Source organism: Bombina bombina, chromosome 11, assembly GCF_027579735.1.
Source record: "Bombina bombina isolate aBomBom1 chromosome 11, aBomBom1.pri, whole genome shotgun sequence".
NCBI lineage: Eukaryota > Metazoa > Chordata > Amphibia > Anura > Bombinatoridae > Bombina > Bombina bombina.
In genome coordinates this window covers 55,814,825-55,842,077 of record NC_069509.1, presented here as the reverse complement: position 1 = coordinate 55,842,077, position 27,253 = coordinate 55,814,825, and the positions used below count along the sequence as shown (strand labels likewise).

The 27,253-nt window shown below is 39.5% G+C and overlaps 1 protein-coding gene across 1 annotated transcript in view; it reads right to left on the bottom strand.

The window, feature by feature from the left end:
- The window catches only part of TBL3 (transducin beta like 3), a 132,935-nt gene that overhangs the window by 88,140 nt on the left and 17,542 nt on the right, over positions 1–27,253 (bottom strand). The window contains exons 5-11 of the mRNA XM_053694484.1: positions 22,578–22,719; positions 22,297–22,381; positions 13,285–13,455; positions 11,942–12,017; positions 11,045–11,141; positions 3,836–4,044; positions 2,212–2,353 (exon numbers count right to left, since the gene is read on the bottom strand). Of these exons, the coding sequence (XP_053550459.1) occupies positions 2,212–2,353; positions 3,836–4,044; positions 11,045–11,141; positions 11,942–12,017; positions 13,285–13,455; positions 22,297–22,381; positions 22,578–22,719 (922 nt within the window). The remainder of the gene's footprint in view (positions 1–2,211; positions 2,354–3,835; positions 4,045–11,044; positions 11,142–11,941; positions 12,018–13,284; positions 13,456–22,296; positions 22,382–22,577; positions 22,720–27,253) is intronic.

The following is a 27,253-nucleotide window of genomic DNA, read 5'->3' as shown; positions in this document are numbered from 1 at the left end:
AAATGCCAAACATCAAGCTTCTAGCAACCAGAAGCAAATGAAAAATGAGACTGAAATAATGTGGAGACAAAAGCGACGCCCATATTTTTTGGCGCCAAATAAGACGCCCACATTATTTGGCGCCTAAATGCTTTTGGCGCCAAAAATGACGCCACATCCGGAACGCCGACATTTTTGGCGCAAAATAACGTCAAAAAATGACGCAACTTCCGGCGACACGTATGACGCCGGAAACGGAAATGAATTTTTGCGCCAAAAAAGTCCGCGCCAAGAATGACGCAATAAAATAAAGCATTTTCAGCCCCCGCGAGCCTAACAGCCCACAGGGAAAAAAGTCAAATTTTTGAGGTAAGAAAAATATGATAATTAAAGCATAATCCCAAATATGAAACTGACTGTCTGGAAATAAGGAAAGTTGAACATTCTGAGTCAAGGCAAATAAATGTTTGAATACATATATTTAGAACTTTATAAATAAAGTGCCCAACCATAGCTTAGAGTGTCACAGAAAATAAGACTTACTTACCCCAGGACACTCATCTACATGTTTGTAGAAAGCCAAACCAGTACTGAAACGAGAATCAGTAGAGGTAATGGTATATATAAGAGTATATCGTCGATCTGAAAAGGGAGGTAAGAGATGAATCTCTACGACCGATAACAGAGAACCTTATGAAATAGACCCCGTAGAAGGAGATCACTGCATTCAATAGACAATACTCTCCTCACATCCCTCTGACATTCACTGCACGCTGAGAGGAAAACCGGGCTCCAACTTGCTGCGGAGCGCATATCAACGTAGAATCTAGCACAAACTTACTTCACCACCTCCCTTGGAGGCAAAGTTTGTAAAACTGATTTGTGGGTGTGGTGAGGGGTGTATTTATAGGCATTTTAAGGTTTGGGAAACTTTGCCCCTCCTGGTAGGAATGTATATCCCATACGTCACTAGCTCATGGACTCTTGTTAATTACATGAAAGAAAGATGGTTTTATTACGCACTATGCACGTGTCCCCCCCCCCCTCTGTGAGTTTGTAAGGTCTAACACTGAAGCTGGGCTGCTGTTCCTTGTAGACACTACTGCTTCACAATAACAGCACTTACAGCTGACTGAGGCAGATCTTGTTGTGTAGTAGATATTTCACAAACTGACTTGGGACAAAGATAGCATCCTATGACAATGCCACGTTTAACGTCACTGTGTTCTTCAGTCCGACCCCTTGTACTGACAATGTCTAGTAGGGGCGTCTACAAACTTTTGCCCATATAGTGTATCAAACCAAAAGACACAGGTCCTGGATACACATAACGTTATTTGCAGCACAGACTAAAATGTGAAATGAAAACAGCTGGAAACACTACAGCACAGCAGATTAGATCAATATTATCTGCAAGTGCTAGACTAGGGTTTCACAGCCCCATTCCTCAAGCTCCAACAGCCTTTGAAAATACTCTTAAGAATGATAATCTTATCTCCTATGCTCTTGCCAGTAAGGGACAGATACAAATGACTTTCTGCACACATCAATCACTGTGTAGCATGTAGAAGGGTCAGCGTTCTGAATTCCATGGAATGCACTTATGTCTCTCTTTGGGACACTAGAAAAACTGCACTTTTCAGATTTCAATTACAATAAAAATAGGCAAAACATTTAAAGTTTAGTGCAATGTTATGACACTATTCTTTTTACTAGTCCCTAAGAACTGGATAAGCCCTAAGCTTCTGACCAACATCAGTGTCAAACAAAATAATAACCACCAAAATTACCCACAGTATCTTTCATTGAGTGTTGCCTCTATATATGTCTTAATTCTCAGTATTTTCAGAATTATTTAAATTTGATTACAAACATTAAAGGAAATTGAAACGCAGAATTTTTATTTCATAATTACACACACACATACATATATATATATATATATATATATATATATATATATATATATATATATATATATATATATATATATATATATATATATATATATATATATATTTCATTAAAATTATGGGGGGAGATAAAAAACTGAAATTAAAATCCTCCATGTCTCAAAATTAAATCAATGTAAATATTTGCATAGGAAATTAGTACATCTAGGCAAGTATCCCCGCTTGCAGGGATACTTGCCTAGATGTACTAATTTCCTATGCAAATATTTACATTGAATATATATATATATATACAAACCAGTCTGTACCTAGTACTCACCTGTATGCCCGTAGAGAATCTGGCAGTTTGAAGTAGCTAGCTCAAATACTTTAAGCTGTGGACTGTTGGTGGCCACCACAATATGGGAATCGGAGGGGCCAAAGAACTTCACATCTAGCACCTCATCATTATATCCTGCAAACTGGAAATCAAAGGTGACAGTCAGTGTTATTTCTGAATCATAAAATGCTGTGCATGCGCGCACACACACACATATACACACACACAAAAATGTACAACATTAGGAAAACAGTTCAGATGTGTGTGCCATAAAATAAGAACATAACACGCACACAATAAAAATACTACGATGCCTCTGACATTTTAAAATTTTACTACATATAATAAAGCACTAACAACGCCTTCCCACCGTTAGGACATTCCATGCTGCCCTAACTACACTGGGCTTTAGCGCCGTTAGGATGGCATGAACGATTGTGTCATTTCAATTTTTACTTTGTTTAGACAAATAAGTCCTGGCAGGAAAGAGTTAAAAATACAACAAAAGAACTATGAGCACAAGCTTTTTTTATTTTTCTTGTTTCTCCTGTATTATCTCACTGCTACCCACTTGTATTATGTATAAGAACGTTTTGTAAGTGGAAGGATTAAACTATCCCACCCATGCTCTTTTTAAAGGTGTTCCATATAGATTGCAAGCACCACAAAGGTTTGTGTGCACAGTGCAAGTCATTTTCAGTGCATCACATATTTAAATGCATTAGACTAGAACTCACCTATAGGGTGGGCAAGTTTACGAACACGATTCATCCAAACCCCTCAACCCAACCTTTTCATAGACGTTTGGGAATAGCACAGTTAACCATTTTCTCTTATTTAAAAAAATGTTCATGCAACCAGTGTGCTCTGAGATCAAAACATGTGCAAGCACGCGCATGCACGCACGCACACACTGTATGTGTAACACTAGTGTCAATGCGTACTCAGAAAACCTATTGGGCGCAAATGATTATTAATTTCCATGCGCTATTTTTGTAGTTCAGGCACAACACTGGGCTTCACAGATTATGTAAATCAACTAGTACATTACTTGGAAATAGAAAGAGTGAATAATGAGTTTCGATGCATTTTGTGGCTGTAGGTTCGGGGACATAGGGAGGAAGAGGCGTTGTTGTGGTCCTGGGCCTATTATCATTTTGCCAAATGCTGCAACTTACTCTTCCATTTTGCTTTTAATCTAGTTGTGTGCTTGCCAGAGAGTGCCAGAATTTCTTTGTCTTGTGTTAATATTTTTGTTTTGTCATTTTCCCTATGGGCTTTGCACCCAGACTGGTCTGGAGTTTACTCACACAAAGAGAATACACACCGATAATAGAGGAGATCAGACTGATATACTATAGGAGAGATCGTCTCTGTGAAAAGTATTACTGGGCTAAAAAGAAGCTGCACCCAGGTGGTAAATCGCCATAGATCAAGCCGATAAGTAATTCCTGAGAGTGCGCTTCTCTCTATGTGTATTATGGTCTGGAGACAACTGCCTGGGTTTATTGAAATCTGTGCAGCTGTCTGTGAGTACCCAGGGCTGAGTTTCCCATTGACATGGGATGTGTACCATTCTACATCGGGTAGGACCAAACTTGTTTGTTTTCCTCCCAAGTCATACCTGTTTTCTCAGCTGTAATTTCTGTAGATCGTACATCAGTATGTTGTGTTCAGCAGTGACTGTAGCGATCTGCTGCTGGTCAGGGAGAAGCAGACAGTGGGTCAAGCTGTGTTCATTGGTCTCCTCATCAGAATTACCTTTCGCAATGTGCGGAAGAGTCTGACTATAAACGCATTTTGAAGAGGCAGCATCCCACACACGCAAAATACCTGTAATAACAAGCAGGAGATGAGAGCGATGAATTTCCGAAGAAGGAACACAATAAATCTTTTTTTGTAGATTTGCTAAATGTACGACAATCTTAAATGGAAGTGCGTTTTTAACTCCCCCAAAGAGGTTAAACTCCCACTTGGGGGGGGGGGGGGGGGGACACAATATGTTGCTGTTCTTGAAAAGGACATGCTGATAAATCATACTGATAGACCAATCAGAGCAGGATACACATGTAGCCACCAATCACCGACAGAGACCTGCTAAGGACCAGCTTGGTAGATGTTGCACAAACTTACTAAGTTTTTAATCTCATTGTAGAGACATTTGTGTAATAATTAGATGCTCTGATGAATTAAGAAATGATACTAATTTTCATTAAAATGTCCTATTACGCTCTGCATTACAAAATATATTCTTGCAAACTAACAGGTTTAAAAGCATTGTAAACTGTAATTTTATTTGCAATTTCTAAATTTTACAAAGTTTTGCAATCCAGGGAGACAACTCTTCAAAACGTCTTCACTTACTGTATCTTATCTCTGTAGTGACTAATTAAGAAGAAAAAACACAATTTATTTGGTTTATCCAGTCCAAGGATCATCCATTACTTGTGGGATATTCTCATTCCCAACAGGAAGTTGCAAGAGGACACCCACAGCAGAGCTGTTATATAGCTCCTCCCCTAACTGCCATATCCAGTCATTCGACCGAAAACACGCAGAGAAAGGAGAAACCATAGGGTGCAGTGGTGACTGTAGTTTAAATGAAAAAAATTACCTGCCTTAAAATGACAGGGCGGGCCGTGGACTGGATACACCACAAGAGAAATAAATTTATCAGGTAAGCATAAATTGTGTTTTCTCTTGTAAGGTGTATCCAGTCCACGGATCATCCATTACTTGTGGGATACCAATACCAAAGCTAAAGTACACGGATGAAGGGAGGGACAAGGCAGGTACTTAAATGGAAGGTACCACTGCCTGTAGAACCTTTCTCCCAAAAATAGCCTCCGAAGAAGCAAAAGTATCAAATTTGTAGAATTTTGAAAAAGTGTGAAGCGAAGACCAAGTCGCCGCCTTGCAAATCTGTTCAACAGAAGCCTCATTTTTAAAGGCCCAAGTGGAAGCCACAGCTCTAGTAGAATGAGCTGTAATCCTTTCAGGAGGCTGCTGTCCAGCAGTCTCATAGGCTAAGCGGATTATACTTCTTAGCCAAAAAGAAAGAGAGGTTGCCGAAGCCTTTTGACCTCTCCTCTGTCCAGAGTAGACAACAAACAAAGCAGATGTTTGCCGAAAATCTTTAGTAGCTTGTAAGTAAAACTTCAACGCACGAACCACATCAAGATTGTGTAATAGACGTTCCTTCCTTGAAGAAGGATTAAGACATAAGGATGGAACAACAATCTCTTGATTGATATTCTTGTTAGATACCACCTTAGGTAAAAACCCAGGTTTGGTACGCAGGACTACCTTATCCGAATGGAAAATTTAGATAAGGAGAATCACATTGTAAGGCAGATAACTCGGAGACTCTACGAGCCAAGGAAATAGCTACCAGAAAAAGAACCTTCCAAGATAAAAGTTTGATATCTATGGAATGAAGAGGTTCAAAAGGAACACCTTGAAGAACCTTAAGAACCAAGTTTAAGCTCCATGGCGGAGCAACCGGTTTAAACACAGGCTTGATTCTAACTAAAGCCTGACAAAAAGCCTGAACGTCTGGAACATCTGCCAGACGCTTGTGCAAAAGAATAGACAGGGCAGAAATCTGTCCCTATAAGGAACTAGCTGACAATCCTTTTTCCAAACCTTCTTGGAGAAAGGATAATATCCTGGGAATCCTGACTTTACTCCATGAGTAACCCTTGGATTCACACCAATAAAGATATTTACGCCATATCTTATGATAAATTTTCCTGGTGACAGGCTTTCGTGCCTGTATTAAGGTATCAATGGCTGACTCGGAGAAGCCACGCTTTGATAAAATCAAGCGTTCAATCTCCATGCAGTCAGTCTCAGAGAAATCAGATTTGGATGGTGGAAAGGACCCTGAAGAAGAAGGTCCTGTCTCAAAGGCAGAGTCCATGGAGGAAAGGATGACATGTCCACTAGATCTGCATACCAGGTCCTGCGTGGCCACGCAGGCGCTATTAAAATCACTGATGCTTTCTCCTGCTTGATCTTGGCAATCAGTCGAGGGAACAGAGGAAACGGTGGAAACACATAAGCCAGGTTGAAGAACCAGGGCGTTGCTAGAGCATCTATCAGCGTCGCCTTGGGATCCCTGGACCTGGATCCGTAACAGGGAAGCTTGGCGTTCTGTCGAGTCGCCATGAGATCCAGTTCTGGTTTGCCCCAACGATGAATCAATTGTGCAAACACCTCCGGATGGAGTTCCCACTCCACCGGATGAAAAGTCTGTCGACTTAGAAAATCCGCCTCCCAGTTCTCTACACCTGGGATATGGATAGCTGATAGGTGGCAAGAGTGAATCTCTGCCCAATGAATTAGCCCACTGATGATTGATGTAAGCCACAGTCGTGATGTTGTCCGACTGAAATCTGATGTACCTCAGAGTTGCTAACTGAGGCCAAGCCTGAAGAGCATTGAATATCGCTCTCAGTTCCAGAATATTTATTGGAAGAAGCGTCTCCTCCTGAGTCCACGATCCCTGAGCCTTCAGGGAGTTCCAGACTGCACCCCAACCTAGAAGGCTGTCATCTGTTGTTACAATTGTCCAATCTGGCCTGCGAAAGGTCATACCTTTGGACAGATGGACCCGAGATAGCCACCAGAGAAGAGAATCCCTGATCTCTTGATCCAGATTTAGTTGAGGGGACAAATCTGTGTAATCCCTGTTCCACTGACTGAGCATGCATAGTTGCAGCGGTCTGAGATGTAAGCGTGCAAATGGCACTATGTCCATTGCCGCTACCATTAAGCCGATAACTTCCATGCACTGAGCCACCGAAGGGCGCGGAATGGAATGAAGAACACGGCAGGAATTTAGAAGCTTTGATAACCTGGACTCCGTCAGGTAAATCTTAATTTCTATAGAATCTATCAGAGTCCCTAGGAAGGAAACTCTCGTGAGTGGGGATAGAGAACTCTTTTCCTCGTTCACTTTCCACCCATGCGACCTCAGAAATGCCAGTACTATGTCCGTATGAGACTTGGCAATTTGGAAGTTTGACGCCTGTATCAGGATGTCGTCTAAATAAGGGGCCACTGATATACCCCGTGGATTTAGGACCACTAGAAGCGACCCTAGAACCTTCGTGAAAATTCTTGGGGCTGTAGCTAATCCAAAGGGAACAGCTACGAACTGGTAATGCCTGTCCAGAAAGGCAAACCTGAGAAACCGATGATGATCTTTGTGTATCAGAATGTGAAGATAAGCATCCTTTAGATCCACTGTAGTCATATATTGACCCTCCTGGATCATAGGTAGGATTGCACGAATAGTTTCCATCTTGAATGATGGAACTCTGAGGAATTTGTTTAAGATCTTTAGATCCAAAATTGGTCTGAAGGTTCCCTCTTTTTTGGGAACTACAAACAGATTTGAGTAAAAACCCTGTCCCTGTTCCTCCTTTGGAACTGGATGGATCACTCCCATAACTAGGAGGTCTTGTACACAGTGTAAGAATGCCTCTCTCTTTATCTGGTTTGCAGATAATTGTGAAAGGTGAAATCTCCCTTTTGGGGGGGAAGCTTTGAAGTCCAGAAGATATCCCTGGGAAATAATTTCCAACGCTCAGGGATCCTGAACATCTCTTGCCCACGCCTGAGCGAAGAGTGAGAGTCTGCCCCCTACTAGATCCGTTACCGGATAGGGGGCCGTCCCTTCATGCTGTCTTAGAGGCAGCAGCAGGCTTTTTGGCCTGCTTACCTTTGTTCCAGGTCTGGTTTGGCCTCCAGACCGTCTTGGACTGAGCAAAAGTTCCCTCTCGTTTTGCATTAGAGGAAGTTGATGTCGTACTTGCCTTGAAGTTTCGAAAAGTACGAAAATTAGACTGTTTGGCCCTTGATTTGGACCTGTCCTGAGGAAGGGCATGACCTTTTCCTCCAGTGATATCAGCAATAATCTCCTTCAAACCAGGCCCGAAAAGGGTCTGCCCCTTGAAGGGAATGTTAAGCAGCTTAGATTTTGAAGTAACGTCAGCTGACCACGATTTAAGCCACAGCGCCCTACACGCCTGTATAGCAAAACCAGAATTTTTAGCCGTTAGTTTAGTCAAATGAACAATGGCATCATAAAAAAAAGAATTGGCTAGCTTAAGTGCTCCAAGTTTGCCAAGTATGTCATCCAATGGAGTCGCTACCTGTAAAGCCTCTTCCAGAGACTCAAACCAGAACGCCGCAGCAGCAGTGACAGGAGCAATGCATGCAAGGGGCTGTAGGATAAAACCTTGTTGAATAAACATTTTCTTAAGGTAACCTAACTTTTTATCCACTGGATCTGAAAAAGCACAACTGTCCTCGACAGGGATAGTAGTACGCTTTGCAAGAGTAGAAACTGCTCCCTCCACCTTAGGGACTGTCTGCCATAAGTCCCGTGTGGTGGCGTCTATAGGAAACATTTTTCTAAAAATAGGAGGTGGAGAGAACGGCACACCTGGCCTATCCCATTCCTTAGTAATAATTTCTGTAAACCTTTTAGGTATTGGAAAAACATCAGTACACACCAGCACTGCAAAGTATTTATCCAGTCTACACAATTTCTCTGGCACTGCAATTGTGTCACAGTCATTCAGAGCAGCTAAAACCTCCCTGAGCAATACACGGAGGTGTTCAAGCTTAAATTTAAAATGTAGAAATATCAGAATCAGGTATCTTTCCTGAGTCAGAAATATCGCCCACAGACTGAAGCGCTCCTTCTTCAGCTTCTGCATATTGTGAGGCAGTATCAGATATGGTTCTTAAAGCGTCAGTATGCTCTGTATCTCGTCTAACCCCAGAGCTATCTCGCTTACCTCTAAATTCAGGTAGTCTGGCTAATACCGCTGACAGTGTATTATCCATGACTGCCGCCATGTCTTGTAAAGTAATCGCTATGGGTGCCCTAGATGTACTTGGCGCCATTTGAGAGTGAGTCCCTTGAGCGGGAGTCAAAGGATCTGACACGTGGGGAGAGTTAGTCGGCATAACTTCCCTCTCGTGAGAATCCTCTGGTGATAAATTTTTTAAAGACAGAATATGATCTTTATTGCTTAAAGTGAAATCAGTACATTTGGTACACATTCTAAGAGGGGGTTCCACCATGGCTTTTAAACATAATGAACAAGGAGTTTCCTCTATGTCAGACATGTTTGTACAGACTAGCAATGAGACTAGCAAGCTTGGAAAACACTTTAAATCAAGTTAACAAGCAAATATAAAAAACGGTACTGTGCCTTTAAGAGAAACAAATTTTGTCAGAATTTGAAAAACAGCGAAAAAAGGCAGTTACACAAACGAAATTTTTACAGTGTGTATAATAGGCTAACAGAGCATTGCACCCACTTGCAAATGGATGATTAACCCCTTAGTTCAAAAAACGGATAAAAAAAAAACGACATAGCCGTTTTTAAACAGTCACAATCAACTGCCACAGCTCTACTGTGGCTCCTACCGTCCCCAATAAACGACTTTAGGCCCTTTTGAGATGTCCTGCAGCATTCAGGGGACTTCTGAGGAAAACTGGATGTCTCAGTCTGTAATTTTAACTGCGCAAAAAAGCGCTAAAATAGGCCCCTCCCACTCATACTACAACAGTGGAAGGCCTCAGGAAACTGTTACTAGACAAAAATAAAGCCAGCCATGTGGAAAAAATTAGGCCCCAACAATTTTTATCACCAGACACACATATAAAAACGATTAAACATGCCAGCAAACATTTTATATTGTATTTATATAAGGGTAATACCCCTGAGAGTAAGCATGATACCAGTCGTTATTAAATCACTGTATTCAGGCTTAACTTACATTAATCCGGTATCAGCAGCATTTTCTAGCATTTCCAATCCTAGAAAAAATTATAACTGCACATACCTCATTAGCAGAATAAACTGCACGCCATTCTCCCGCTGAAGTTACCTCACTCCTCAGACATATGTGAGAACAGCAATGGATCTTAGTTACAACCTGCTAAGATCATAGAAAACTCAGGCAGACTCTTCTTCTACTTCTGCCTGAGATAAAATAGCACAACTCCGGTACTATTTAAAATAACAAACTTTTGATTGAAGCAAATAAACTAACTATTTTTTACCACTCTCTCTTACTACCTCCATGCGTGTTGAGAGTTGCAAGAGAATGACTGGGTATGGCAGTTAGGGGAGGAGCTATATAACAGCTCTGCTGTGGGTGTCCTCTTGCAACTTCCTGTTGGGAATGAGAATATCCCACAAGTAATGGATGATCCGTGGACTGGATACACCTTACAAGAGAAATAAATGAGCTCCAGCACCGGTCCAGCAATCACTGGGTAGCATGTTACAGGATGATATTTCTGAATCCTGCAAGGTGTCTCTTTAGGAGCAGGAAAATACATCAACACGAAGAGGTCCGCACTCACTGGGCTTATAACAAAAGTAAATTTTATTGATACGTGACGTTTCGGGGATCACAGAGGGGACCTCTTCGTATATGTATATATATATATATATATATAGGACTGCACTCTCAGACTGGACTGGGTACACATCCCATGACCCTGCAACATGCTCAGCCCTAGGTGCTCACAGGAAGCTGTGCTGTCCCCAGAGTCACGGGCAGTTAACACCAGACAGGTCTGGGTGCAAGAACCATAGGGAAAATTACAAAACAAATTAAAACACCACACAGGGAAAGTACAGCACTCACTTACAAGCTCTCAGCTAAGATTAAAAGCAAAACTGGAAGAGTAAGTTACCGCATCTGGCCAAATGGGACAAGCCCAGGTACCACGTCAAGGTCTCTGTAAGTAAATTTGACAGCTGTAATGTTAGGGAAATGTTACACCATTTTCACTCACCTTTACTTCCGGCCGTAAGAAAGAGAAGAGATTCTGGGTGCTTTTCCCGGCAGATGATTTCAGGGGAGTCTGGAAGCAGCACAACAGCTTCAACACTCTTTGGGGGAAGCAGAACAGAATTAGGTTAAATGGAGAGAGAAAACGTAAAAAGCTGTGCAATAAAACAGTAACACTCAGTTTTACAGTGCTAAGTAGATTTTAATATATATATATATATATATTTATGTAAAATTATAAATAGCAACTGAGCAAATAAAACTTGAGCTCTAGTTTTTATTTGGTTCATACATACTTTGTATTAGAATCAATTGAGAAATTAAAATTACAGCGGTATATATTATCACAAATATATATGTATTTAGTCATATACATTTACACTTTGTGCCCATTGCTGCGCGACTTACCCCCTTCGCTTTAGTTTTGTGTCGTGTATGACGGCATCAGAACGAGGCTACCATTGGAGTCCATGGAAGCGCAATCTCGTGAGCTTGCGTTCACATTGCTGTCAACTTGTAATACCACAGCACATTAGCGTGCGCTGGTATTACTCAGTGGAGCGCTAATAGCACTTTCGATATATTTAGCGCTCCACTTGTAATCTGGCCCTAAATCAGCAGACACCCACTCTTTATAAAAAACTGATGTATGATTTTGTTTGTGATCCTGAATATTGCACCATTTGCGTTACTATAATTCTTGTTTGAGCTTATAAAGAATAAAGTCTAATGGAGAGCAATGTTCTCTCTAGGCAAAATTTATTAAAGATACTGAAAGAATCCGATTCAGCAGACAGTATGAAGTTACTACTTAAACTGTAAAATATCTCTTTATTAGCATCAAACTAGCAATTCTGTTTTGTTTTGTCTGCATGTTTACACTGAGCGGAAGTCCTCTCACCTCATACACAGGAACAGTTCTTTTAGGACTCTTGCTATTCAGATCCCACACGGTGCAGATTTTATCCCGGCCCGAACTAGAATTCAGAAGCAAGCACAAATGTCACTACGTCAGACTTGGTATATTCCATACTCTTCTGCACATTTACAGAAAAACTGAAACAGGTTAACAAGTTTTTTTGCAACAACAACAACAACCTACATACAAGACAACCGGTGAGCCAATAAGGGCTGTTATACACACGTCTAGGCGAGCAGTCATTATCTACTGTGTGCTTAATTCCTATACATACAGTTACTAAATATTTGGAAAATACTCTTAAAGGGACATGAAACCCAAAAATGTTCTTTCATGATTTAGAAAGAACGTGTAATTTTAAACAACTTTCTAATTTACTTCTATCATCACATTTTCTTTGTTCTTTTGACATCTTTTGTTGAAAAGCAGGGTGGTATCCATTTATCCATTTGCAATAGCACAAGATGGCAGAACTATTAACTACCATGTAGTGCTCCAGACACCGACCTAGGTATCTCTTCAACAAAGAATACTGTTGAACAAAGCAAATTTGATAATAGAAGTAAATTGGATTTTTTTTTTTTTTTTTTTTAAAGTATGCTCTGTTTGAATCAAGATATTTTTGGGGGTTTAATATCCCTTTAATTTCATTATTATTACTGTATACTATTTATAAAGCAACAACATATTCTACAGCTCTTTAAGAGCAAAATTTAAGAGGAAAAAACAAACAGTAAACTTATTGTAGCACCTTTAGGCAGGGCAAAAATGTATCTTAAAGGGACAGTCTACACAAAACCTGTTATTGTTTAAAAAGATAAATAACGCCTTTACTACCCATTCCCCAGCTTTGCACAACCAATATTGTTATATTAATATACTTTATAACATTTAAACCTCTAAATGTCTGCCTGTTTCAAAGGCTCTATAGACAGCCTCCTTTCACATGCTTTTGTATTAGCTTTTCACAACAGGAGACTGCTAGTTCCTGTGGGCCATATAGATAACATTGTGCTCACGCCCGGGGAGTTTTTTTTAAGATTTAGCACAACACACTACTAAATGCAAGTCAAAAGATAATAAAAAAATAAAAAAAAGTCATGTGATCAGGGAGCTGTCAGCAGAAGCTTAGATAAAAGGTAATCACAGAGGTAAAAAGTGTATTATTATAACAGTGTTGGTTATGCACAACTGGGGAATGGGTAATAAAGGGATTATCTATTTTTTTATACAATAACAATTATATTTTAGACTGTCCCTTTAAATCAACCATGCTTTAAAATCCCATACAATCACAATACTTTTTTCTTAAAAAAAACTCTTACCTGATCATAGTGTCCCCATCAGCTGAGAAGCAAAGTGAGGTCACAGCGCTGTAATGAGTCTCTAACGCAATCAAACACTTGCTGGTCTTTAGGTCCCACAGACGGATCTTGTAATCCATGGAGGAGGAAAAGAGCTGCAGGCGAGACATGTCGGGGTGGAACTGCACCAAACTACGTAGGAAAAGCAGCACGAGGGAGACAGTTAAAGGGACAAGAAACCCAAAAATTTTCATGTGTGATTCAGATAGGGAATACAAATTTAAACAACTTTCCAATTTACTTCTATTATTTAATTTGCTCCCTTCTCTTGTTATCCTTCGCTGAAAGGTTTATCTAGATGCTGATTGGTGACTGCATAGCTATACTAATTGTCATTGGCTCACTCATGTGTTCAATTAGAAACCAGTAGTGCATTGCTGCTCCTTCAACAAATGATACCAAGAGAACAAAATAAAATTAGATAATAGAAGTAAATTAGAAAGTTGTTTATAAATTGTATTCTCTATCTGAATCATGAAAGATTTTTGGGGGGTTTCATGTACCTTTAAGACAGCAGAAGAGCTTAAAAGGGACATTAAACATTTTTAAATATTAATATAAAATGCTAGATTGCATGTAGTAAAACAACTTTGCAATATAGTTTCATTATTTATTTTGTGCCCTTTTCTTGAAATATCAACTTTTGTGGGTTTCCCAAATTCCTGTTAAAAGTGTAAGTGCAGACACAGCTGTAATCTACACAGTCATTGGTTGCACACTCTAGTAAGGCATTTATAACTGTCCCTAATTGTCCATAGCAGAAAAAGAAACCGAAGTTACATTATGGCAGCACCCACTGTTTTATGGAGGTTACACTGTTACCCTTATTTTTTTCAATATTTAAACAACTAATATTTACAAAATACATGTCTATATTATGTTTCAGGCTAATCTTTGCTCATAAAACATCATTCTATCAATGATTTATTTAGTGTTTAATATCCCGTTAAGGTAAATAAATGCTTAAAAGGGACACAACCCAATTTTTTTCTTTTGTGATTCAGATAAAGCAGGCAATTTTAAGCAACTTTCCAATTGACTCCTATTATCAAATTGTCTTCGTTCTCTTGGTATCATTATTTGAAATGCAAGAATGTAAGTTTAGATGCCGGCCCATTTTTGGTGAACAAACTCTTGCTGATTGGTGGATAAATTCACACACCAATAAACAAGTGCTTTCCATGGTTCTGAACCAAAAAAATAGCTTAGATGCCTTCTTTTTCAAATAAAGAAAGCAAGAGAACGAAGAAAAATTGATAATAGGTGTAAATTAGAAAGTTGCTTAAAATTGCATGCTCTATCTGAATCACGAAAGAAAAAATTTGGGTTCATTGTCCCTTTAAGATGACATTGTATTCAAATTTCATTCCGTCCTAAAACAGCATATTTTAACATTCATTTTTGTATATATATTTATTTACACACACTACTGTGAAAACGTTTTAGGCAGGTGTGAAAATAAAAAAATGTAAAGTAACAATGCTTTTGAAAATAGAAATGCTAATATTTTATTTTAAGCAATTAAACACCCCCTTTTCCTTCAAAACAACATACATTCTTCTAGGTACACCAGCAAAGCCAGGGATTCTACAAGCAGGTAGTCAGCCACATGATGAAAAAATTATACCAAACAAGTGCTAATGATCATCAATTTAAAATGTTGGTTGAAACACACTCATTAACTAAAACAGAAACAGCTGTGCAGGAGGAATAAAACTGGGTGAGGAACAGCCAAACCCTGCTAATAAGGTGAGGATGCTGAATATAGTTTAATGTCAAAACTCATACACCATGGCAAGACTGAGCACAGCAACAAGACAAGGTAATTATACTGCTATATCAGCAAGGTCCATCCCAGGCAGAAATTTCAAGGCAGACAGGGGTTTCCAGATGTGCAGTCCAAGCTCTTCTAAAGAAACACAAAGAAACGGATAGCAACTTTGAGGACCATAAACACAGTGAAGCAGATAAGACACATTGTGATAGCTTCCCTTCACAACTGGAAGACGTCCACTAGTGTTATCAGTTCAGAATTGGCAAAAACCAGTGGGACCCTGGTCACCCATCTACTGTCTGGAGAAGTCTGGACAGAAGTGGTCTTTGTGGAAGACTTGCAGTCAAAAAGTCATACCTCCGAAATGGAAATTATGACAAGCGACTCAACTATTCACAAAAACACGGTAACAGGGGTGCAAAAAATGGCAGCAGGTGCTCTGGACTAATAAGTCAAAATTAAATATTTGTCAGTAGCAGAAGCCAGTTTGTTCGCTGAAGGGCTGGGAGCGTACAAGAATCAGTGCCTGCAGGCCACAGTGAAGCATGGTGGAGGTTTCTTGCAAGTTTGGGGCTGCATTTCAGCAAATGAAGTTGGGGATTTGGTCAGGGAGACATCAGATTGGCCCCAAAGTTATTATGCAGCATGACAACTACCCAAAACATTAAGAACTATCTTCATCATAAAGAAGAACAAGGAGTCCTGAAAGTGATGGTGTGGCTCCCACAGTGCCCTGATATCAATATCATCAAGTCTGTCTGAGATTACATGAAGAGACAGAAGCAACTCAGGCTGCCTAAATCCACAGAAGAATTGTGGTTAGTTCTCCAAGATGTTTGAAACAACCTACCAGTCGAGGTCCTAAAAAAACATAATTTATTTAAGAACTTACCTGATAAATTCATTTCTTTCATATTAGCAAGAGTCCATGAGCTAGTGACGTATGGGATATACATTCCTACCAGGAGGGGCAAAGTTTCCCAAACCTCAAAATGCCTATAAATACACCCCTCACCACACCCACAAATCAGTTTAACGAATAGCCAAGAAGTGGGGTGATAAGAAAAAAGTGCGAAAGCATATAAAATAAGGAATTGGAATAATTGTGCTTTATACAAAAAAATCATAACCACCACAAAAAAGGGTGGGCCTCATGGACTCTTGCTAATATGAAAGAAATGAATTTATCAGGTAAGTTCTTACATAAATTATGTTTTCTTTCATGTAATTAGCAAGAGTCCATGAGCTAGTGACGTATGGGATAATGACTACCCAAGATGTGGATCTTTCCACGCAAGAGTCACTAGAGAGGGAGGGATAAAATAAAGACAGCCAATTCCTGCTGAAAATAATCCACACCCAAAAATAAAGTTTAATGAAAACATAAGCAGAAGATTCAAACTGAAACCGCTGCCTGAAGTACTTTTCTACCAAAAACTGCTTCAGAAGAAGAAAACACATCAAAATGGTAGAATTTAGTAAAAGTATGCAAAGAGGACCAAGTTGCTGCTTTGCAAATCTGATCAACCGAAGCTTCATTCCTAAACGCCCAGGAAGTAGAAAACTGACCTAGTAGAATGAGCTGTAATCCGTTGAGGCGGAATTTTACCCGACTCGACATAGGCATGATGAATTAAAGATTTCAACCAAGATGCCAAAGAAATGGCAGAAGCTTTCTGGCCTTTTCTAGAACCGGAAAAGATAACAAATAGACTAGAAGTCTTTCGGAAAGACTTAGTAGCTTCAACATAATATTTCAAAGCTCTAACAACATCCAAAGAATGCAACGATTTCTCCTTAGAATTCTTAGGATTAGGACATAATGAAGGAACCACAATTTCTCTACTAATGTTGTTGGAATTCACAACCTTAGGTAAAAATTGAAAAGAAGTTCGCAACACCGCCTTATCCTGATGAAAAATCAGAAAAGGAGACTCACAAGAAAGAGCAGATAATTCAGAGACTCTTCTGGCAGAAGAGATCGCCAAAAGGAACAAAACTTTCCAAGAAAGAAATTGAATGTCCAATGAATGCATGGGTTCAAAAGGATGAGCTTGAAGAGCCCCCAGAACCAAATTCAAACTCCAAGGAGGAGAAATTGACTTAATGACAGGTTTTATACGAACCAAAGCTTGTACAAAACAATGAATATCAGGAAGATTAGCAATCTTTCTGTGAAAAAGAACAGAAAGAGCAGAGATTTGTCCTTTCAAGGAACTTGCGGACAAACCTTTATCTAAACCATCCTGAAGAAACTGTAAAATTCTCGGTATTCTAAAAGAATGCCAAGAAAAATGATGAGAAAGACACCAAGAAATATAAGTCTTCCAGACTCTATAATATATCTCTCTAGATACAGATTTACGAGCCTGTAACATAGTATTAATCACAGAGTCAGAGAAACCTCTTTGACCAAGAATCAAGCGTTCAATCTCCATACCTTTAAATTTAAGGATTTGAGATCCTGATGGAAAAAAGGACCTTGCGACAGAAGGTCTTGTCTTAACGGAAGAGTCCACGGTTGGCAAGAGGCCATCCGGACAAGATCCGCATACCAAAACCTGTGAGGCCATGCCGGAGCTACCAGCAGAACAAACGAGCATTCCTTCAGAATCTTGGAGATTACTCTTGGAAGAAGAACTAGAGGCGGAAAGATATAGGCAGGATGATACTTCCAAGGAAGTGATAATGCATCCACTGCCTCCGCCTGAGGATCCCGGGATCTGGACAGATACCTGGGAAGTTTCTTGTTTAGATGAGACGCCATCAGATCTATTTCTGGAAGTTCCCACATTTGAACAACCTGAAGAAATACCTCTGGGTGAAGAGACCATTCGCCCGGATGCAACGTTTGGCGACTGAGATAATCCGCTTCCCAATTGTCTATACCTGGGATATGAACCGCAGAGATTAGACAGGAGCTGGATTCCGCCCAAACCAGAATTCGAGATACTTCTTTCATAGCCAGAGGACTGTGAGTCCCTCCTTGATGATTGATGTATGCCACAGTTGTGACATTGTCTGTCTGAAAACAAATGAACGATTCTCTCTTCAGAAGAGGCCAAGACTGAAGAGCTCTGAAAATTGCACGGAGTTCCAAAATATTGATCGGTAATCTCACCTCCTGAGATTCCCAAACTCCTTGTGCCGTCAGAGATCCCCACACAGCTCCCCAACCTGTAAGACTTGCATCTGTTGAAATTACAGTCCAGGTCGGAAGAACAAAAGAAGCCCCCTGAATTAAACGATGGTGATCTGTCCACCACGTCAGAGAGTGTCGTACAATCGGTTTTAAAGATATTAATTGAGATATCTTTGTGTAATCCCTGCACCATTGATTCAGCATACAGAGCTGAAGAGGTCGCATGTGAAAACGAGCAAAGGGGATCGCGTCCGATGCAGCAGTCATAAGACCTAGAATTTCCATGCATAAGGCTACCGAAGGGAATGATTGTGACTGAAGGTTTCGACAAGCTGAAATCAATTTTAGACGTCTCTTGTCTGTCAAAGACAGAGTCATGGACACTGAATCTATCTGGAAACCCAGAAAGGTTACCCTTGTCTGGGGAATCAATGAACTTTTTAGTGAATTGATCCTCCAAACATGATCTTGAAGAAACAACACAAGTCGATTCGTATGAGATTCTGCTAAAATGTAAAGACTGAGCAAGTACCAAGATATCGTCCAAATAAGGAAATACCACAATACCCTGTTCTCTGATTACAGACAGAAGGGCACCGAGAACCTTTGTAAAAATTATTGGAGCTGTAGCTAGGCCAAACGGCAGAGCCACAAATTGGTAATGCTTGTCCAGGAAAGAGAATCTCAGGAACTGATAGTGATCTGGATGAATCGGAATATGCAGATATGCATCCTGTAAATCTATTGTGGACATATAATGCCTTTGCTGAACAAAAGGCAAGATAGTCCTTACAGTTACCATTTTGAATGTTGGTATCCTTACATAACGATTCAATATTTTTAGATCCAGAACTGGTCTGAAGGAATTCTCCTTCTTTGGTACAATGAAGAGATTCGAATAAAACCCCAGCCCCTGTTCCAGAACTGGAACTGGCATAATTACTCCAGCCAACTCTAGATCTGAAACACATTTCAGAAATGCTTGAGCTTTCACTGGATTTACTGGGACACGGGAAAGAAAAAATCTCTTTGCAGGAGGTCTTATCTTGAAACCAATTCTGTACCCTTCTGAAACGATGTTCTGAATCCAAAGATTGTGAACAGAATTGATCCAAATTTCTTTGAAAAAATGTAACCTGCCCCCTACCAGCTGAGCTGGAATGAGGGCCGCACCTTCATGTGGACTTAGAAGCAGGCTTTGCTTTTCTAGAAGGCTTAGATTTATTCCAGACTGGAGATGGTTTCCAAACTGAAACTGCTCCTGAGGATGAAGGATCAGGCTTTTGTTCTTTGTTGAAACGAAAGGAACGAAAACGATTATTAGCCCTGTTTTTACCCTTAGATTTTTTATCCTGTGGTAAAAAAGTTCCTTTCCCACCAGTAACAGTTGAGATAATAGAATCCAACTGAGAACCAAATAATTTGTTACCCTGGAAAGAAAGGGAAAGTAGAGTTGATTTAGAAGACATATCAGCATTCCAAGTTTTAAGCCATAAAGCTCTTCTAGCTAAAATAGCTAGAGACATAAACCTGACATCAACTCTGATAATATCAAAAATGGCATCACAGATAAAATTATTAGCATGTTGAAGAAGAATAATAATATTATGAGAATCATGATCTGTTACTTGTTGCGCTAAAGTTTCCAACCAAAAAGTTGAAGCTGCAGCAACATCAGCCAATGATATAGCAGGTCTAAGAAGATTACCTGAACACAGATAAGCTTTTCTTAGAAAGGATTCAATTTTCCTATCTAAAGGATCTTTAAACGAAGTACCATCTGCCGTAGGAATAGTAGTAAGTTTAGCAAGGGTAGAAATAGCCCCATCAACTTTAGGGATTTTGTCCCAAAATTCTAATCTGTCAGACGGCACAGGATATAATTGCTTAAAACGTTTAGAAGGAGTAAATGAATTACCCAAATTATTCCACTCTCTGGAAATTACTTCAGAAATAGCACCAGGAACAGGAAAAATTTCTGAAATAACCACAGGAGATTTAAAGACCTTATCTAAACGTTTAGATTTAGTATCAAGAGGACCAGAATCCTCAATTTCTAAAGCAATTAGTACTTCTTTAAGTAAAGAACGAATAAATTCCATTTTAAATAAATATGAAGATTTATCAGTATCAACCTCTGAGACAGAATCCTCTGAGCCAGAAGAGTCATTAGAATCAGAATGATGATGTTCATTTAAAAATTCATCTGCATAAAGAGAAGTTTTAAAAGATTTTTTATGTTTACTAGAAGGAGGAATAACAGACATAGCCTTCTTGATGGATTCACAAACAAAATCTCTTATGTTATCAGGAACACTCTGAACATTAGATGTTGATGGAACTGCAACAGGTAATGGTACTTTACTAAAGGAAATATTATCTGCATTAACAAGTTTGTCATGACAATTAATACAAACAACAGCTGGAGGAACAGCTACCAAAAGTTTACAGCAGATACACTTAGCTTTGGTAGTTCCAGCACCAGACAGCGATTTTCCTGAAGTATCTTCTGACTCAGATGCAACGTGAGACATCTTGCAATATGTAAGAGAAAAAACAACATGTAAAGCAAAATTGATCAAATTCCTTAAATGACAGTTTCAGGAATGGGAAAAAATGCCAAGGAACAAGCTTCTAGCAACCAGAAGCAATGAGAAATGAGACTTTATATAATGTGGAGACAAAAACGACGCCCATATTTTTTTAGCGCCAAATAAGACGCCCACATTATTTGGCGCCTAAATGCTTTTGGCGCCAAAAATGACGCCACATCCGGAACGCCGACATTTTTGGTGCAAAAGAACGTCAAAAAATGACGCAACTTCCGGCGACACGTATGACGCCGGAAACAGAAAAGATTTTTTGCGCCAAAAAAGTCCGCGCCAAGAATGACGCAATAAAATGAAGCATTTTCAGCCCCCGCGAGCCTAACAGCCCACAGGGAAAAAAAGTCAAATTTTTAAGGTAAGAAAAATGATTGATTCAAATGCATTATCCCAAATATGAAACTGACTGTCTGAAAATAAGGAATGTTGAACATCCTGAGTCAAGGCAAATAAATGTTTGAATACATATATTTAGAACTTTAATAAAAAAGTGCCCAACCATAGCTTAGAGTGTCACAGAAAATAAGACTTACTTACCCCAGGACACTCATCTACATGTTTGTAGAAAGCCAAACCAGTACTGAAACGAAAATCAGCAGAGGTAATGGTATATATATATATAAGAGTATATCGTCGATCTGAAAAGGGAGGTAAGAGATGAATCTCTACGACCGATAACAGAGAACCTATGAAATAGACCCCGTAGAAGGAGATCATTGAATTCAAACAGGCAATACTCTCCTCACATCCCTCTGACATTCACTGCACGCTGAGAGGAAAACCGGGCTCCAACCTGCTGCGGAGCGCATATCAACGTAGAATCTAGCACAAACTTACTTCACCACCTCCATAGGAGGCAAAGTTTGTAAAACTGATTTGTGGGTGTGGTGAGGGGTGTATTTATAGGCATTTTGAGGTTTGGGAAACTTTGCCCCTCCTGGTAGGAATGTATATCCCATACGTCACTAGCTCATGGACTCTTGCTAATTACATGAAAGAAAAACTGTTGCAAGTGTCCCTAGAAAAATTAATGCTGTTTTGAAGGCAAAAGGTTGGTCACACCAAATATTGATTTGATTTAGATGTTTCTTCTGTTCACTTACTTTGCATTTTGTTAATTGGTAAAAAAATAAATTAACATTTCTATATTTTTTTTTAAAAGAATTCATACGTCACAGCATTTTTCACACCTGCCTAAAACATTTCCTTAGTACTGTATGGATAGATACATAGACAGACAGAAGATATCCATCATGCATATAAATAACTAGTACTTTTATTTGGTACTCATTTTTAAGCATACCTTTTTCATTCTCTCTCTCTCCCCCTCAATACTAACATAAAAATAATTTCACATTTCCTTTGCTTTTTTTTAACCATTCATTCAGACACTATCATGACCCTCCATGTTCAAATTGACCCATTAAATGATGCAGCATAACGTTGCTTACTGGACTACACCAGAGGATCCTTTGAGGTTGTGTGTGCAATACTGCTTGAGAACATCCCAGATTTTAATTGTGCTGTCACATCCTCCTGTTGAAACACAAAGGAACATTTTGGTTCCATAATGTACAGTAACATTTACTCATCAACAGCACATTTACAGGACAAACAAAAAAAGACAAACTTTAATAAAACTTAATTTAAAGGATTCTATATTGTTTCAGCAATAAAAATAGACAACAATGAAACCAAACCCCCCAAAATCAGGATGGAAACCAAGGGTTACCTGTGACCAGTAAGGTGGATGTAGCATCAAATGTCATGCTGGCTACTGGGGCGTTATGGATGGCTTTCCAAGTGCGCACACATTTGCTCTCTCTCCACTGCCACTGCTTCAGCAGCAAGGCACGGCTGCCTGTTACCAAAATCTAAATCATACAAAGAAAATGAGCAATTTGAACAAAATGGGTGGGTGTTGTGATAAGCTATCAGGCCTCCAAAAAAACTATAAAAAAAAAAAAAAAAAAAATCACAGTAATTCTGATTAAATGGTTCATGAGATACACACACATACATATACAGTATATATATATATATATATATATATATATATATATATATATATATATATATATATATATATATATATATATATATATCTAACAGAATTTATGCTTACCTGATAAATTACTTTCTCCAACGGTGTGTCCGGTCCACGGCGTCATCCATAACTTGTGGGAATATCTCTTCCCCAACAGGAAATGGCAAAGAGTACAGCAAAAGCTGTCCATATAGTCCCTCCTAGGCTCCGCCCACCCCAGTCATTCGACCGACGGACAGGAGAAAAACAGGAGAAACTATAGGGTGCCGTGGTGACTGTAGTTAAAGAAATAAATTCATCAAACCTGATTAAAAAACCAGGGCGGGCCGTGGACCGGACACACCGATGGAGAAAGTAATTTATCAGGTAAGCATAAATTCTGTTTTCTCCAACATTGGTGTGTCCGGTCCACGGCGTCATCCATAACTTGTGGGAACCAATACCAAAGCTTTAGGACACGGATGAAGGGAGGGAGCCAATCAGGTTACCTAAACAGAAGGCACCACGGCTTGTAAAACCTTTCTCCCAAAAATAGCCTCCGAAGAAGCAAAAGTATCAAATTTGTAGAATTTGGCAAAAGTGTGCAGGGAAGACCAAGTCGCTGCCTTACATATCTGATCAACAGAAGCCTCGTTCTTGAAGACCCATGTGGAAGCCACAGCCCTAGTAGAGTGAGCTGTGATTTTTTTCAGGAGGCTGCCGTCCGGCAGTCTCGTAAGCCAATCGGATGATGCTTTTAAGCCAAAAGGAAAGAGGTAGAAGTAGCTTTTTGACCTCTCCTTTTACCAGAATAGACGACAAACAGAGAAGATGTCTGTCTGAAATCTTTTGTAGCTTCTAAATAGAATTTTAAAGCACGGACTACATCCAAATTGTGTAACAAACATGTCAGGATTCCATTTCATGTTTTACTTCTCTCACTTCTCATCACATGGTTCTCTCACTTTCATGTTACTTAAGGCTCCACCTGTCAGCAAACAGGTGCTTAGTTATTTTCATTAGCAGGAGTAACAGCTTACACACAGTCTCTGAGCTGCATTGTTTTTCTCAAACCAACTGCTTTCACAAAGGACTGTTTGCTTGGATTACTCTGTACTATTTTCTACAAGGATTACATCCCCTGAAATATCCTGTTTGCATCCTTGGACTTACAGCTAAGTTACCTCTTAATTTTATTCCTTGCATACTATTTGAGAACTTAACTGCTGAATTGTTATTGTACACTTACAGCATCACTCTTAATTTAACTGGAGCTGACAGGCACTGCAGTTTTCTAAATAACTCTGCACACTATTTCATACTGGGGAATCAATGTCTCCTTTCTCACTTCATAATATATATGCTGCTTTAAGAACAAGACTTTAAACTCTAAGTTACAAGATTGAACTGAAGAGGATTTAACTATTTAAAAATAAAAAGAGTTACTTGGTTTTGCAACTGCAAGTCTGGGCATTTTGCCAAATTCCTCTCTTACTCTGCAGCAGCTGCTCTCAATAAACACAGTTTCAAAGTTGCAGCTACAAGACAACTGAAGCATTCTCTGTGACTTGTTAAAAGTATATCTCTTGCAAACCAAGCTTACTTCTTACAAGGATTAACCAACTCTCTCCTGCATTACATGTTTATTTAATGTAAGCTTAAAAAATAATTTTTGTTCTTTCAAGTTCTTTAAATTAGAAGCATATTTTTCTTCTATAATTTTTTCATTATTTTTCCATACTGTGCCAGTCTAACAGTATTGGAAATATTGTGCTTAGAAGGATTCATGTTGTGATAGTACTAACAGCATTGAACCTCTAACTTAATATTAATTCACCACAGGTTTACTGGTCTATGCTCACCTAAATAGCCCAAAAACCCTGGTGATACAAAACAATAATTGATCTGCAGTTGCGTTCCACTTACATAGTTGAAATAGACTTTACATAATAACTAAGCCTTACAATGGAACCAGCAGATCTCCCAACACTTGTTTATAACCTTTCTAAACGTGTGGATGAACTTAACCAGGGTCTCAGGGATTTAAAAGTAGAGAATGAGACCCTTAGGAAGGTTATTCAAGATTCAGTTTCTAGCAAACCTGTTCCTGCACAGCCTGTTACTGAGCCAATCATTGCTCCGCCAGATTTTTTCCATGGTGACAGACGTCGGTATCGTCAATTCAGAAATGCTTGTGTACTAACATTTAGTCTGAAACCTGTCACATATCCTAATGACAGGACCAAGGTGTTGAGCATGATTACTTACCTACTCACCCCATTCAAACAACTTCCACTGCTCATTCTTCTAGCAGTGCTCCAGAGGCTATGGAGATTGGCTTCATTCGAGGCCCCCTCACTTCTGAAGAAAGATTCAGACGTAAATCCAAAGGACTTTGCATGTATTGCGGTTCCGCTGCTCACTCTGTTCAGGATTGTCCATCTCTACGCAAGAACAAGAACCGTAAGTCATTTTCTAGTTTGACTTCTCTATTGGTATATGATAAACCCGTTCACTGTATTCTACCCCTCTCTTTACAATGGGACTGCAAACAGCTGAAGAAAGAGGCCATAATTGATACAGGCGCACAAGGAAACTACATGGATGCTTCTATTGCATTAACAAATAAAATACCACTCATAAAAAAATTGTCTCCTGTTTTTATTCGAGTAGTGGATGGGTCTGAAATTTCTTCAGGACCTATAATACAACATACCATCCCCATTCTGGTTACCACCTTTGACTCACATCAAGAATATATCACGTTTGATATTATCAGTTCTCCACTCTTCCCTATTGTCTTAGGTTTACAATGGCTTCGATTACATGAACCAACAATAACTTGGAGTTCTCTTGACATCAAATTTAATTCTAAATACTGTCAACAAAGTTGCTTACATCCTACAACTCTTTTACATATTACTGAAGTGCCCAGTATCTCCAAAGCTTACGACAAATTTAAAGAAGTCTTCAGCAAAAAGGAGGCAGACAGCTTACCTCCTCATCAGACCTACGACTGTCCTATTGACCTCAAACCAGGAACCACACCTCCATACGGCCATCTATACCCTCTCTGTCAACCAGAGTTGGACCATCTTAAAACCTATTTAGATGAAAACCTGAAAAAAGGCTTTATTCGCCCCTCTGTTTCACCTGCCGCAGCTGGTTTCTTCTTTGTCAGAAACAAAGACAACTCACTTCGACCTATAATTGATTTTAGGGAGTTGAACAAAATAACCATCAAAAACCGGTATCCCTTACCACTCATCCCCGAACTTATCGAACGCCTTCAAGATGCAAAAATTTTTACCAAGCTTGATCTTAGAGGGGCTTATAATCTTGTTCGAATAAGAGAGGGTGATGAGTGGTTGACCGCATTCCGTACGAGATATGGTCTCTTTGAATATCTTGTAATGCCCTTCGGGCTTACTAATGCTCCGGCCACATTTCAGTTTTTCGTGAATGATGTTTTCCATGACCTTCTTGACATCTGCGTTGTGGTATACCTGGACGACATCCTTATTTATTCCAAAACTTTAGAAGATCACGTGAAGCATGTTAGCTGGGTCTTGTCAAGACTGCAAGTGCATAGACTTTACGCTAAACTTGAGAAGTGTCTTTTCCACGTTACTGAAATTGATTTCCTGGGTTACAGTATAGGACCCAATGGCATTCAAATGCAAGAAAATAAGGTAGAAGCCGTGAGAAACTGGCCACAACCCACTAACAGAAAAGAATTACAACGCTTTCTAGGTTTCAGTAATTACCGCAAATTTATTAGGAACTTCTCCCAAAAGATAAAACCTCTTTCTAGACTCACCAGCACCTGTGTGCCATTCCGTTGGGATAAAGATGCCGATGAGGCCTTTCGCAACCTGAAGACCTCATTCACTACTGCACCTATACTACAATTTCCAGATCCTTCCCTCCAATTCGTCCTCGAGGTCGACTTCAGATTTTGCTCTTGGCGCTATTCTCTCCCAAAGGAAAAGTCTTACACAACCACTTCATCCAGTAGCTTTCTATTCTAAGCTACTCTCTCCAGCCGAGATTAACTACTCCATCGGAGAAAAAGAACTTCTCGCAATTAAACGTGCTTTCGATACATGGAGACATCTTCTAGAGGGCACAGTACAACCTATCATAATCTATACAGATCATCGCAACCTGGAATTCCTGCAGAAAAATAAAACTCTGTCCAGTAGACAAGTAAGATGGAGCCTGTACTTTAGCAGGTTTAACTATCTTATAGTATACAGACCTGGATCTAAAAATGGGAAGGCTGACTCTCTCTCCAGGAGAGATCCCAGACCACCAAATTCTCAAGAAGTTACTTCCATCATACCTGCAGACAAATTCTTGGGCCTGATGCCTACATTTAA